General features: G+C 41.2%; 1 protein-coding gene across 21 annotated transcripts in view; it reads left to right on the top strand.

Moving 5' to 3' along the window:
• Positions 1–14,403, top strand: part of Ttn (titin) — a 269,568-nt gene that overhangs the window by 8,857 nt on the left and 246,308 nt on the right. For 18 of the 21 annotated variants that reach the window (XM_031370731.1, XM_031370722.1, XM_031370738.1 and 15 more), the window contains exons 7-16: positions 3,155–3,485; positions 3,805–3,957; positions 4,591–4,728; positions 5,933–6,064; positions 7,870–8,007; positions 8,472–8,609; positions 11,697–11,990; positions 12,077–12,199; positions 13,502–13,822; positions 13,988–14,053. In XM_031370731.1, coding sequence (XP_031226591.1) covers positions 3,155–3,485; positions 3,805–3,957; positions 4,591–4,728; positions 5,933–6,064; positions 7,870–8,007; positions 8,472–8,609; positions 11,697–11,990; positions 12,077–12,199; positions 13,502–13,822; positions 13,988–14,053 — 1,834 coding nt within the window. The remainder of the gene's footprint in view (positions 1–3,154; positions 3,486–3,804; positions 3,958–4,590; positions 4,729–5,932; positions 6,065–7,869; positions 8,008–8,471; positions 8,610–11,696; positions 11,991–12,076; positions 12,200–13,501; positions 13,823–13,987; positions 14,054–14,403) is intronic. The other 3 variants (XM_031370730.1, XM_031370732.1, XM_031370735.1) reach the window with 3 other exon arrangements.

The following is a 14,403-nucleotide window of genomic DNA, read 5'->3' as shown; positions in this document are numbered from 1 at the left end:
AGATGATGGGCCTAAGGTAGAGCCTCATGGAAGACTGCTCACAGGCACATGTGAGGACCTATATTTGAGACCCAACTATGTAAAGAGGAGAGTGACAGAGGAGAGCGACAGACCAGCCCATTCACATTAAGAACACAGACAGATTAGGAGCACAGACATAGATTTAAGTGTACAGGGAATTTGTTTTTTCATCAAGGGGAAGGGTATTTTACTTCACAAATAAGACTGGCCCAATTAGATTTCTTTTAGGAAGGCAAACCCAGACTTCAGCCTCATATGATTTACAAAATAAGTGGCATCTTAAGGTTAAAAAACTAAAAGGAATCCAGCAAGATGTTTTGGTTGGCAATGGCACTCACCACCAACCTGAGATCAATCCTTGGTGGACAGAAAGAACTGGCTTCCAGAAGCTGCCCACTAACCTCAACACACCTGCACACACACACACACACACACACACACACACACACACACACACACACACACTCACACACACAGACATACAAATAAATGAATTAAGCATGTGCTAAAAGTGAAAAGGACAGGGAGAAATGCTTATGGGGAAGAGCTCTTAAAAATAGGTTTGCAGATCCGCAACAAAAATAAAGACATCTCTCTGGCAAAAAGCAAGGTCATTGTTTGACTAAATGGTACATTTATGTGAAGGGGAAAAAGAAGCCCTGCTCCTTTCTAAAGCCGAGTCATTGTTGCTACCTGCTCACAAAGAACGCCAACTAGCTACAAAGTGAACAATGCCAGACCAGAAGCAGTCTGCAGCCTAGGTAGGCTGCAGGGTTATACTGAACAAGACCTTGTAAGCCATCCACGCAGGCACAATGCTGGAGGGTGAGTTAGGAGGGACTTATAGCAAAGGACAGAAAATAGGGACAATGCAGACTACCAGATGTATTCAGGAGTTCTGCCAACTAATTTCTAATAGGAAAAAAGAATCATGCAGTACAAATTTCAAAATGCGGGGAATGATGTGAATGTTTAAATAATATATTATAACATGCTAAATATCTTCTAATTTTTGTTTTGGTCACTTAAAAATAATTGAATATATTTGGCCAGAACTAACACAAAAATCATAGCAAAAAGCTCAGTTTTAAAATGATACCTATCATTTTATATATATATATATAAATGTGTTTACTCTCAGGCTGTCTACTGGTTTGTATACCATGAAATCACTCACAACACAGGCCAAATGTAATCTCTGGGAGATAACAGCTTTTCTGTATTTTATACTCAAGCCTGAGGGCCATTTAGAATTACAGATATTTCCTGACCCCCATGGAACACAGTAGACATCTTAGCCTTCTTAGAGTCTATTAGTAGGGATCCAGTTACTTAGTCTGTAAATTTTGCTTTAAAATAATTACAAAATATAAATGCCAGTTTGTGAAGAAAATAATGGTTATCCCAGATAGACTTCTTCCTAAAATGTCCCATGGCTTAATTCCGATTCTTGTTGTAGATGAAGCCAGCATATTTCACTGGACGAGGTGCATTGTAGCTAGCTGTGACCGAGTGATTTTTTTTTTTTTTTTATTGTAAGTGCAAAAATAAGCACTTTCCAGTAATGGCTCAAATTACATTGATTTTCACAGTTATGGGCTTACCTGAAGCCTGCTGTTAATCACTCACATAATGCTAATCATGTCACAGGCTCCCTCTGAATTAAACCCACTTAGCAAGGAACAGCAAGAACAAAGCAAGCCCAAGCTAGGAAGCTCCTGTCTCTCTCCCTTTCTTCAAGGGCGTGGGCTCCACACTATTCTAACCTGGTTTTTGTTTTATTTCCAAGATAACTTCTTTTCATGGTAGAGGCATATTTGTTAGCCCACCCTTCAGCTTGATTACAATTTCTTTCCTAAAACGTAAATTGTTTTTCCTTTTCCCTCCACACAGACAGCCTTTTACAAGAAAATGATTAAATGTTTCTTGATGAAACAGGCTGATGTAATATTCTGCAAAGTTATTCTGTATTTTAGAGAAAATATTACTGGGCCTTCAGCTTAATTGGGGGAATTGTTTTATTTATGATTGATGTAAACTAAATACCCTAAGCAAGTGCCAGAATACATTGATAAACATGTCCCCATGTGAAGAATTTGTAAAACAACACTGCCACCAAGCGGTAAAATAGGGAAAAACAAATTAATTGAAAATTAATTTTGAAAAACCTATTATGTTCAGATAGTTGATCTGTACTTAGAAAGATTGCTAACGATAACAGTCTGGCTTTTGGGCTACCATTGTCAGAGTTCAGTGCCCACAGCCTTTGATAGCTCCTATTTGCACTTTGCATACACACACACACACACACACACACACACACACACACACACCACACACAAAAGGCAACCGGTGAAAACTACTTTGGAAGAAGACACTTTATCAATGTAATGAAAAGGCTTCAGAGTAGCTGATTTACCAGATAATTCTAACATTATGTAAAGGAAGTTCCCAGTGTAATAAGATGAAGGTGAGGATAGAAGTAAACCCAGAGGAATTAAAAAGAGTTAACCACAAGCACTTTGGGCTAGAACAACAGTCCCCTGCTGCAGAGCTCAGCCAGTTCCCAAAACGATTCTGCAAGGCTCAGCAAGAAGGCTGAATTCCCACCTGACCTGGAAATTCACAAGATACTGAAGTGGTTGCGACTGTGGAGAGATAAGGGGAGAGGGAACAAGGCGGGCAGGGAGGACAAAGGGAGGGGGAAATGTGGGTTATTTTTAGTCGAGAGTGGCACAAGCATTCAGTTACTAAAACCATATAAGACCCATCAAATATTCCCTCATTCCCCAACTGGAGCTGGGAACACACTGTCCTTTCTACGGCTGTGTTATAAGGAAGTACCCTTTTACTCTCTGTTTTTCCCCCTCAATGCCAGAAAATGAGACGGGGCACACAGATCTTTAGCTTACTTAGAATTAAGTCTCATTCCCTTCCAGGGGTACAGCAGATAAACATGGGACTTAATGAGATTTAAAACAAATTGCTTTCAGGTGCCTTATGTACCCTCCAGATAGGTTATGGAAAGTCACATTTTAACACCGGGCCTTAAAGCGCTGCCACTGTCTAAAGCCCACTATACCTGGTGGGATGCCTTCCCCCGATGCTCTGACCTCTGCCACTGGGTTTCCAGGTCCGTGTCTCCAGCGGGAAGGATCTCCACTTCCCCGATCCGATCTGTGAAGTCCCCACTGCTCATCCGCAAGACTCAGACCACTGCCATGGCCACAGGCCCCGAGGTGCCTCCCCCTTGGAAGCAAGAGGGCTACGTGGCCTCCTCGACTGAGGCAGAGATGAGAGAGACGACAATGACAAGCTCTACCCAGATCAGAAGAGAGGAGAGGTGGGAAGGGAGATACGGTGTCCAGGAGCAAGTAACCATCAGTGGAGCCGTGGGCGCCGCAGCCAGTGTGTCAGCCAGCTCGTCATTCGCTGCAGGAGCCGTCGCTACTGGGGCTAAGGAGGTACAGTCAGAACCCTTCCCTTTCTCCATCTCATCTTCTGGTTCCTCTGACCCAGTTTCTGGCACAGGTTAAAGAGGAAATGCATAGGGGCCTAAGACTATAATCAATATGGTTGTCCTTTATCAAAGCATCTTTCATTGAGTCAAAGACTATTCTGTGAGGCTGGCATAAAGTATGAATTTTAATGATGCAGACATTGTCTTTCTGGGCAGTGATGGGTAATTACATATGCATATATTTCACTCTTCCTGGTCATTAAGGATTTGTAATTTTTCTACCAAGGGTGGTGTTTTAGAAAGCATTGTACTTGTTGATACAGGTGAAACAGGAGACAGACAAGAGTGCAGCTGTTGCGACTGTCGTTGCTGCCGTTGATATGGCCAGAGTGAGAGAACCAGTCATCAGTGCTGTAGAGCAAACTGCTCAGAGGACAACCACGACTGCTGTGCATATACAACCTGCTCAAGAACAGGTAAGCACAAGGCCACCAGGGGGTGCTAGAACGCCCCCGACTCAACGCTGCTTTCAGTAATTGGACATTCAAATCCCCTGCTGAACCAAATAGCGCTGAAGGCCGCAAGGCCACCCAGCGTGGCCCAGGCTTTTAGAGCTTCCTGAAGAAAAAGGTGGCTAGAAATATCAAATGTGTTTAAGCTGTAAATATCACAGGAGTAGACCGGGTCAGAAGAAATACCTGGGCTGTGTGAGGCGAGCAAAAGTTAACTGCTGTTTTCAAGGCATCCAGGGACTGCGGGAGCCCGGCAGACATGGAACAAAAGGCCAGTCAGAATCTGAGTGCAGTTCCCACCATAGCTAGTTATGGAAACTCCAGTTTCAGGGCAGGCATTAGATTTCTCTAAGCTTCCCCGAAGGACCATGGCTTTTACTTTCCTCAAAACAAACGTGACATTTTGATTCACGGTTGCAAAGCCATATGAATGCAAGGTCACAGGCCACCTCATATTTAAGCAGGCTCTGTTACAGTCTAAAAGCTCTCTCACTTTGCCCCCCTGTCCTGTGGGTTGATTGTCAAACCTTGGTCCTGATGTATGCTTCCGAGTAGTGTGTACTGAAATGGCTCCTTTCTTTTGTTCATGAAAATCAGGCGAGAAAAGAGGCAGAGAAGATCGCAGTAACCAAGGTTGTAGTTGCTGCCGACAAAGCCAAGGAACAGGAACTAAAATCTCGAACCAGAGAAGTGATTTCGACAAAGCAAGAGCAGACTCACATAACTCATGAGCAGGTGGGAATGATCTTTGATTTGCAAATGCACCGATGTGCCAACACATAAGATGACCTTTTACTGTGAAACAGGTTAATTCCAGAGCCACAAGCTTAGTTTCACACAAATAGCACCCTCCTGTCATGTATGTTTACTCCTGAGCACTCGACACCAGTATCTTTTAGAATCACTAAGAATTCCTACTGGAAATAAAATGAAGATTTATCTCATCTAAAATTTTTTTTTTAATAATCCCTTACACTGATTGTAGGTTAGCTATGTGGCTGTGGATAGGAACAGGCAGAGTTAAAACTGTAAAGATGAAGCAAGTGCTGTGGGTGGAACAAGGGAGAATGCAAGGAACCACTGCATATGTTACATTAAAAGCTTGGCACTGCTTCCTGACCCTTGGACATTAGCACATGTGTTTCATATAGGATGTATAGCGTACATACCTACATTAGTAGGTTGAGTAATGAGAGATTGGATTAAAAGCATTTGGGGACACATGGGAGAAGGCCCCTTGATAGGACTGTTGGTCGGGGGAGACAGTTGTCTATAGGATAATTTGAGAAGGTCAATTTTCAAGTCCCTTTCCACCCTGCTAAGATAGCTGAGGGTGGGGAGGACTTACTCCTTAGACATCAAATGGAAGAAGCGAAACATCTTTCCATGGCTCAGATTTGAGCATCACCTTGACCAAAATAGATGCCAAAATTGCCTTCCCATTGTGTCTCCATTTTAGACAAGCCTTGATATTCAAAACCATTATCATAGTTAGAAAAAAAAAGACAATCTAGAGTAGGAAGGCAGCAGACTGTAAATTATGCTTGGATCTCACATTAAAATAAGGAGCCAGGCAAAATGACTCCTTGGGACTTCTGTAGTAATATTCTGAGCTATAAGATTACTTTCAGCTGCTGGAATTAGCACCTAATTAAATTATCATATGACCATCTATAGAAGGCACAAAAAAATCTTGCTAAGGTGGATAGCAACTGTCTGTAAAACAAGTGGTCCTGAATCCAACATTGCACTTCCTCTAAAGAGACTACTCCATGGCTCAGAGAGTGAGCAAATGTGCTCGAATTAATTAAGATATGAAGATTTAATTCATGATATCAGAAAGGGAGTTTCACTCTTTTAATTTGTTGTATCTAATATTGAGGTAGCCCCATTGTAGATTTGGAAACAATAGGCTCTGTTTTTTATTCATTGATTGCAGATAAGAAAAGAAACTGAAAAAGCATTTGTACCAAAGGTAGTGATCTCCGCAGCCAGAGCCAAAGAGCAAGAAACTAGAATCACTGGAGAAATTACTACAAACCAAGAGCAAAAACGAGTAGCTCAAGACACCGTGAGTCTGGCTTTGAGTTTTACAAATGGCTCATTTCCAGTCATCAGCTGTGCGTACATTATACCCAGGGCTTTAGACCAGACTCCCTTTTGTCTCTTTTCCTCCTACTATTTGCCTGTGTTCAGGGTTAGAACTCTTGTATTCACTGCTCTGTACCCGCGTGAGCAGTTTATGTAAACTGTACTCGAACGGTTTTGGGAGTACCTTGAACTTCAGATCATACATCAACAGAAGGCGCACCTCACTTTGGCCCACTAGCCACTAGCACATCAGTTTTGTATGTGTAACTCAGTCCCTCAGATTGGGACATTTAGCCATTGTACACTTGTGAGACACATGCCTATCGATACACACCTGCTGACACACACATGCACACACCTTAGCCCCAAGCACTTTAACTAAGCAGCAGTTGCCCATTAGAGAAGACAGCACCCATAATTCCTGGGTAGTAAACACTGAAGTAAACATATAGGATATGGGAAGACATATCCTATATTTTATATATGCACACATACACACACACACACATATATATCAATAAGGAATATACATACATACACACACACACACACATATGATTGATGACACTGAAGTCTACTTGTCTTCCCTCTGTCACCAAGCTTTAAGGGACAGGAACTTTTATTTTGAATTCTTTAACCCATGCTCTCCTCAGAGCTCCTGGCTGATCTACTTTCTTTTGAGAGCATTGTACTGATAAAAGGCTAACCAGAGTCATCTGCCCAGGCTTCCCTTACTTTGTCCTCAGGATAAAAGAGACTTCATGTGGCCTAGGAGTCAGGCTAGACAAGATTTGGAGCATAGGGATCTCTATGACCATTGTAACAGAGCAGACTGTTGAGTTCAGCCATTCAGCAGCAGCAGCCATAGCCCAAAGATGTCACCTTTTCAGTCCTGGCACAATTTATTAACCTTGGCAGCGATGTTTATTGCTCAGAAAAGCAGTGGCAGGTGGTAAGCCCACACGTAGACCTCTGGAACAGGGATGTGACATTTTCTACCTCATCACTAAGTCTTCAGCATTCTGAATGTAGCCTGGCCATCTTACCATTCCTTGTGTGCCCTTTGCAACTCACATCTTCATTTTACTCCACAACATCAGATGAGACAGGAAACTGAGAAAATTGCCGCATCCATGGTGGTGGTTGCCACCGCCAAGTCCACAAAACTAGAGGCAGCTGTAGGCGTTCAAGAAGAGATTGCCATACAACAGGATCAAATTTTCCTCACTCATGGACAGGTGATGACTTCTTGCTGGTGTGAAAGCCACCCGTGCATCATGTCACCAGCAGCCATTCACATCATCACGGCTCTTAAGCATCACTTCTCTCCAAAGTCTCACGGCCCTTCACCACCCATCTTGCTTTCACTCTCATTCCTAACTCTCAGCTTTTCTTTGGATTGCTACTAATAGATCATAATTCATCTTAATGTATTCCTGCAAAGGCAGACTCCAGTATTCAAGACAGAATTATGTAGTTTGGAGTGCCTATTAGAATTCTGCATAGGTTATAAGATGCAGTATGTGACAGAAAGAAGGGATATGTATGCCTCAGTTTTTCTTTTCTAATCCCATTTCTCTTTGTAGCTGTACCCATTTTGATTATTTTTGCCAGTAAAATACTATGGATAATCAAGACAATCCAGTGATGTTTAATGAAGTATCTATGGATAATAGGAAAAACTCTGCCTCTTTTCCCAGTTACTTTGTTTTTTTTTTTTTTTAATTAGAGACTCATGAAACTTATTGACATTTTCTTACCTTTCTCTTGAAATCATATAACCAGATAATGAAGGAAACTAGGAAAACAGTAGTACCCAAAGTCATAGTTGCCACGCCCAAGATTAAAGAGCAAGATTTAGTACCAAGAAGTAGAGAAGCCATCACTACCAAAAGAGATCAAGTTCAAATAACTCAGGAAAAGGTGAATTAACACATGTGAAAAGTTCATCTTTAAGCTAATGTCTAGTAAACCATTAACTATTACATAGTATGAATTATTAATCTGTTTTTCTATTGAGGTTCATAACTAAATATAGTAAATATGTGAATGAGTACCATTGATTTTTCTTTCACCTCTTGGTATTCACCCCCCCTATAACATTTGTAATTAATTTTGTTCAACACTTATTTGCATGAACATTAGCATTTATTTTAGTTTAGTTTTTAAAAGCAATATAGGAAAGCATCTAGAGATTATTTTGTAACTAACATTGCTGCATTCTGTGACTCTCGGTCATTCTACATAAGTGAGTATTTAACCCTGGAAGATCTTATCTTTGCATCCCACAAGCCGGGGAATGGAGTGTGTGTGTTTTTGGGGCTGGGTCATACTCTGTATTTCTGAAGCCCATGCAACTTAAACTTTGCTTTTACCATAATGATCAGAAGAGAAAGGAAGTGGAAACAACTGCCTTGTCTACGATAGCAGTTGCGACTGCTAAAGCCAAAGAACAAGAAACAGTTCTGAGGTCTAGAGAAGCCATGGCCACTAGACAAGAACACATCCAAGTTACCCATGGAAAGGTGACTGTGTTATTTCAGTGTGGAATCCACGATAATCTATTAATACCAAATCTCCTGTGAAAACCTCCATTATAACACATTAATCCCAAACATCAATTTTCTTGTGTAGGAGACACTATTAATCAGATTTATTTTTCAGATAATTACACAATTTGAAACTAAAAAGTAAAATGATTCACTGGTCTTAACATTGCAACATATTTCTTTTCCAGTGTGTTGTTATCATTTTCAACTTTTTATTATTAACATGTAGAAATCATCCACACATTAATGACTGAAATTGCATGTGGGCTAATTTTAAGAGTGGGCTCATTTCAATGAGCAATAAAAATTATTGCATATGAGCAGTGAGGAGTCTTACAGTGGTGTATGTGTGTGTGTGTGTGTCTATGTGTGTGTATGTTGAGGAGTTGTGTGTTCAATGCATTATGTTGCAATCTAAGGAAGGATTTACTTCAATTATGTATAATTTTCTTCATGTGAAACCTTATCTTTTTGCTTCCTGTGAGTGTAAGAGGTGAGAAAATTATAGCACCTGTTTAGTGGCTTCCACTGTAGCTGCACAAGATGCAGTACTGAGAACTCTAGAGAAAGAAAGATCCAAGCAGAACTGTTCCATATAAGCCGTGAAAAGGTTGCCATGTCCATTCGCAGCTATACAAATCCTATGAATTAAACTACTTCCCATAACCATGACTCTCACTAAATGAGCTATCTACGAGAGTTTATTCTCCACTGGGAACTGGCCACTAAGATTTGTGTTGCTTGTGTTTCCCTCAGTGTTGATTTCTATCACAGGCTTGTCAATTTTTTTTCCAAGACAAGATTTAAGATAAGATTCAAACCTTTATCTAAGACTAATATTTAATGGCTCAACTACCTAACAGAAGTCTCACATGTAACAAGCTTTACCACTGCCAAATTTCAAGAATTATGGTTAATTTTCCTTCTTGTCCCTGTTAGCATAAAAAATATCTGTCTTGTTTTCATTGTTGATTGTCAGTGAAGAGTGGAGGCTGAGGAATTCTCCCTGCTTCAGTTAATAATAACCCCTTTAAAGACTAGTGATCCAGCTACACTGCCAAGGACTACAGAAGGACTAGCCATTAAGCAAGAACAAATATATTTGCAAGAGGAGATGAAAGCCCATGTTGTTTCATCTGGTCATCAGCTCATATAACTTCACATCTGTCATGAACCCATGTGCTCCTAGGGGTCCTTTAATTGCTTCCCTTGTCAACCAAATGGGAGAGATGATTTGATTCACCCTGAGACCTCCAGAGGCATAGTTAGCATTTCTAGTTATAAAAGACCACATCACACAATACTTTTCTTAAATTAACTCTCAGCATTTAACTGGTGTAAACTGGGGTCTCCTAATCCAATTCGCAGCTTATCTGGGATCCAACAATAAAAAGGATACTTAAGTCTACTAAGGAATAGGAACAACCACCAGGATTCAGTCATTTGCACCAAACACCACATGTGTATGGATTTTGATATATATATGAATTCAAGAAAAGGTAGATTTTTCTACAATTGAAAATATACTGGCATAATTAAGACTTTGAAGGCATACTTTTAAAATTAGGAGCAATAGTTATTATTGTGGTTGCACAATTTTTGGTCAGTGGAAACCTTGAGTCAGTTTCTCATCATTAGAATATACTTAAAACTGCCTCAGATCTTCTCCTATCACAGGCTGCTTGAAAGGTACAATGAGATAAAATGAAAATTCAGTTTCTTCAGGTAGAGTAATATGTTTGCATTAGCTGAAGATGAACACATAGAAACATCTAGAGTCCACTAGTTGTCCAAATGTTTTTTATAAAAGAAACCAACAAACAAAACTAATTGATGAGCCTGATACAGATAGCTTGGGGCTCCTTCCCAAATTCAGTGTGAAGGGAGGATAGTATTTGCAGTTTTTCATGGCAGATTAGATTTTTATACTTCTCAATAAAACCCACGATCATTAAAGGGTCAATCCTGTCTTCTACAGGCCATGGTTATGCCTTAAATATGGCTCAGAGGCTCCTTTTTAAAGGTGTCTGGGTTGTTTTTACTTAAAGCACATTTCAGATGCATGTTAAACTATACTCCTAGCAGAAGTAAAGACTAGAGACTAATAGAGAGCCTTACTTCTAAAGTGCTCAGGACAGCCAAAGCCCATGACCTCTCGAGATGTTTCAGGTGCTGCACAGAACTAAAATATGCATGCCTCGTCAGGTGCTTCCCTTGCTTCGAGAGGATGCCTTTGTGAATTGTGTTCTCATTCATGTTAATCAGATTCATAGGAAGGAGAAAATAATATTTGTCTTTGTCTTTGCTTTAACTCCCAGCAAAGATGAAAGCAAATTGAACTTCAGTGTGAAAGGTTGTTCTCTTGATTCCAAACATGATAACGCTTTCATTTCAATCACAATGTTTTCCTTCATGTGCTTTAAGAGAGCTATTTTTCTAATAGATTGAATAAAGCTATCCCCTGTGAGTCCTAAGTAAATTCGGGTGCTCGTTCTTTGATCAGGAACTCTCTTTTTATCTTGTGCTTGCATGCAACCATGTCGCTCTGCAGCAATTGATTTTCCTGGATGTGGGGATGACAGTATTTGAGTAGACTTTTATCTTTGCTGTTGTCATGCCGACACCAGACTAAATGATTGACAAAATAATAGAAATAATCGATGGAGACAGCCTGCTCCGGAGTCCTTATTTCCCGGGTGCTAATTGACTGTCTGCCTTGCCTAGGTAAATTCCTTGAAATACTCAAAACGTCCTTAGGATTTTGTATACATATTGTCATATTGTGTTGTCCTGTCTCGAGTGTGTGTGATTGACTGTCTAGTCACTAGCAGTATAGAGGGAGTATATCTACATAGGAGTCTTCACAATATGATAATTAATGAAGCACCAATTCTTGGAAGAGCTGAGCAATTAATATTGTTATATAACCAAATATTCTACACTTACCATACCTTTGTCTGTTTGAGTAAGTAAAGAAGCTATCCCAGGAGGATGCCCTGGGAGGAGATGTCCAAGCGAAACTTTGACATTATCATCTGCTAACTTGGAAAACCTTGTCTCCAGGTGGGCGTTGGGAAAAAGGCAGAAGCCGTGGCAACAGTTGTAGCTGCTGTGGACCAGGCCCGTGTGAGAGAACCCAGAGAGCCTAAGCATGTAGAGGAATCATATTCTCAGCAGACCACTCTAGAGTATGGCTACAAAGAACACATTTCCACCGCAAAGGTGCCCGAGCAGCCCCAGCGCCCAGCCTCAGAGCCCCACGTTGTCCCTAAAGCAGTCAAGCCTGTTGTGATTCAGGCTCCTTCTGAGACTCATATCAAAACTACTGACCAAATGGGAATGCATATATCATCGCAGGTGAGTCCTTTGTGTGTGGGGCAGCAGCCACATGTGTTTAGGGGCATCTGGTGAACAGTGACGTCACTGAGCTTCATTTAATGCAGGTCAAGAAAACTACAGATATCTCAACAGAAAGATTGGTCCATGTGGATAAACGCCCCCGCACAGCAAGCCCTCACTTTACTGTTTCAAAAATTTCTGTACCTAAGACAGAACATGGATATGAGGTAAGATGTGGAGAGTAATAATTATGTGTACATATAGCTATATCCTTGCTCGTGATGTAGCTAGAGCACTTTTGTGTAGCCACTGTAGGTTCCTTTTGGATGAGAGACAAGGATTTAGAGTAGACTCAGATGCTCTGAGCTTTGTCTTCTGACAGAGGTCTCCTAGGGTGAAGCCAATACATCGTAGTTGTCTTCCACCCCTGAAGAGACAAAATCCACCCAGGCTTCTCTGTCTTTTCATTTCAGCTCTGGTTCAAACTCAGTTACTTTGATTATATTATATTTCTAATCATTTTGTAAGGTAGCGGTTTATGCAGCCTCATGTGCTGCGAGACACGTTGAGTAACTTAACTGGATGTATTTTAAAAAAGAGAGGATGATGAGAAATCAGATATTCACAGGATCACAAAGTGAGGAATGCTGTTTTCACCTGTCACATAGGTTTGTGGCTGTCACTCAAATGTGCGACCACAAAACGTACCTAGAATTGATGAGTTAAAAAAATTAATTTGAGTTCTCCATTATAATGGTTTTGAATACAGCATTCATTATCATCCCACGATAGTTAAATTGGATTGTGGAATGACACAGCCCTGCACTAGAATCCTGCAAAAGCCTGTTCCTTATTAGTCCTGCTGAGTAGAAAACACATGACAACCCTCTACATTAATTCTAGAGCTTTTATAATAAGGACTTTCCCTCTCTGTCCTCAAAGGATCTTTATAAGCAATGTATAACACCTGTGTTTGGGGACATTCTCAAGTTACTACTGGAACCAAATAACTACACACACACGCTAGAGCGACAATGAGGAAGCTGTTGAAATACTTTTCCAATGTTTGCTTTCACTGTTCATGTGGACTCATGGCTGACATCCAAACGTACAACCACAAAGTACTTAGAACTTATGGATACTTTACATTTTTATCTTGAATTTTCTGTTGTAGAATGGGTTCCAAGTGCAGCGCTCATCAGGAGTGAAGACAACTCCTGCCCAGGCTCCAGAAGAGCCATAAAATAAGGGATGCCTCGTGCAAATCTTTATAGGGGCAATTTAAAGTTTTCTAACTAAACAGAAATTACCAGTAGCTTTATAAATTGTTTGATCTCTGACTTTCATTAACTGTAAGAGGCATAATGAAAGTACTTAGTCATAGAGAAAGTACATCAAAGCCAGCCATGGTGCATGTGCCTGTAATGCCAGCACTCGAGGGCAGAGAGAATGAGGCTCAATTCTGAGATACATTTCCAAGTGAATTGCCTGACAGCTCAGTAGTTCCACCTCTTTGCTCTTGCATCCAGGCTTCGATAGCTGGTAGTGCTATCGCCACATTACAAAAAGAGTTGTCAGCCACATCTTCTACTCAGAAGATCACCAAATCAGTGAAGGCACCCACCGTGAAGCCTGGAGAGACTAGAGTAAGGGCGGAGCCCACCCCTTCCCCACAGTTCCCCTTCACTGACATGCCACCGGCACCGGCACCAGTACCGGCACCAGCACCGGCACCAGATACTTACAAGAGTCAAGCTGGCATTGAGGTGAAGAAGGACATTGGGGTGAGCATCAGTGGCAGCACCATTCGTGAGGAGCACTTCGAAGTACTGCGTGGCCGTGAAGCCAAGGTGGGTCCCTGAGTTACGTGGTAACTTGCCAGGAGGATGCTCGTCCCCCTTTCCTGGGCTCATGCTTCATTCTATCAAGCACGCTCTGGAAGGTTTTGCAAAAAAACTTTTATTATATTGTATGTGCTGATGGTTTACAAGACTTTCCTTAACTCCTATCTGTAGGTAACAGAGACAGCGCGAGTGCCTGCTCCTGCCGAAGTTCCTGTTACTCCGCCTACCTTAGTCTCAGTGAGTAAATGCCACACTTTCAAGAGAAAGTGCCATTAGGAGGTTTACAAATTCTGGCTTTCACACAATGCCCTGTTTTTGGCTAGAAAAGGGGAATTCCATACAGCAACCATCATTTTGTTGTTTAATGATCCTGATATACATAGAGTATTACATCAGGACCAGTGGAAATATAAAGGACAGTCATCCTCCCCACCCCCTGCCTACCACAACAGACATAGTTAAAAAAAAAAAACAAAACAAAAAAAACCATAGGTGACTCTCAGCACCCTGATGGACAGAGCATAAGCGGACCATCTCTAAGGATGCCATGGAGACGCTTTGTTGGTTGGTGGTGTTGGCTGCTGTGC

Source organism: Mastomys coucha, unplaced genomic scaffold (genome assembly GCF_008632895.1).
Source record: "Mastomys coucha isolate ucsf_1 unplaced genomic scaffold, UCSF_Mcou_1 pScaffold15, whole genome shotgun sequence".
Lineage (NCBI taxonomy): Eukaryota > Metazoa > Chordata > Mammalia > Rodentia > Muridae > Mastomys > Mastomys coucha.
Note: the sequence above shows the minus strand (reverse complement) of the source record. Positions and strands in the feature narration are given on the sequence as shown.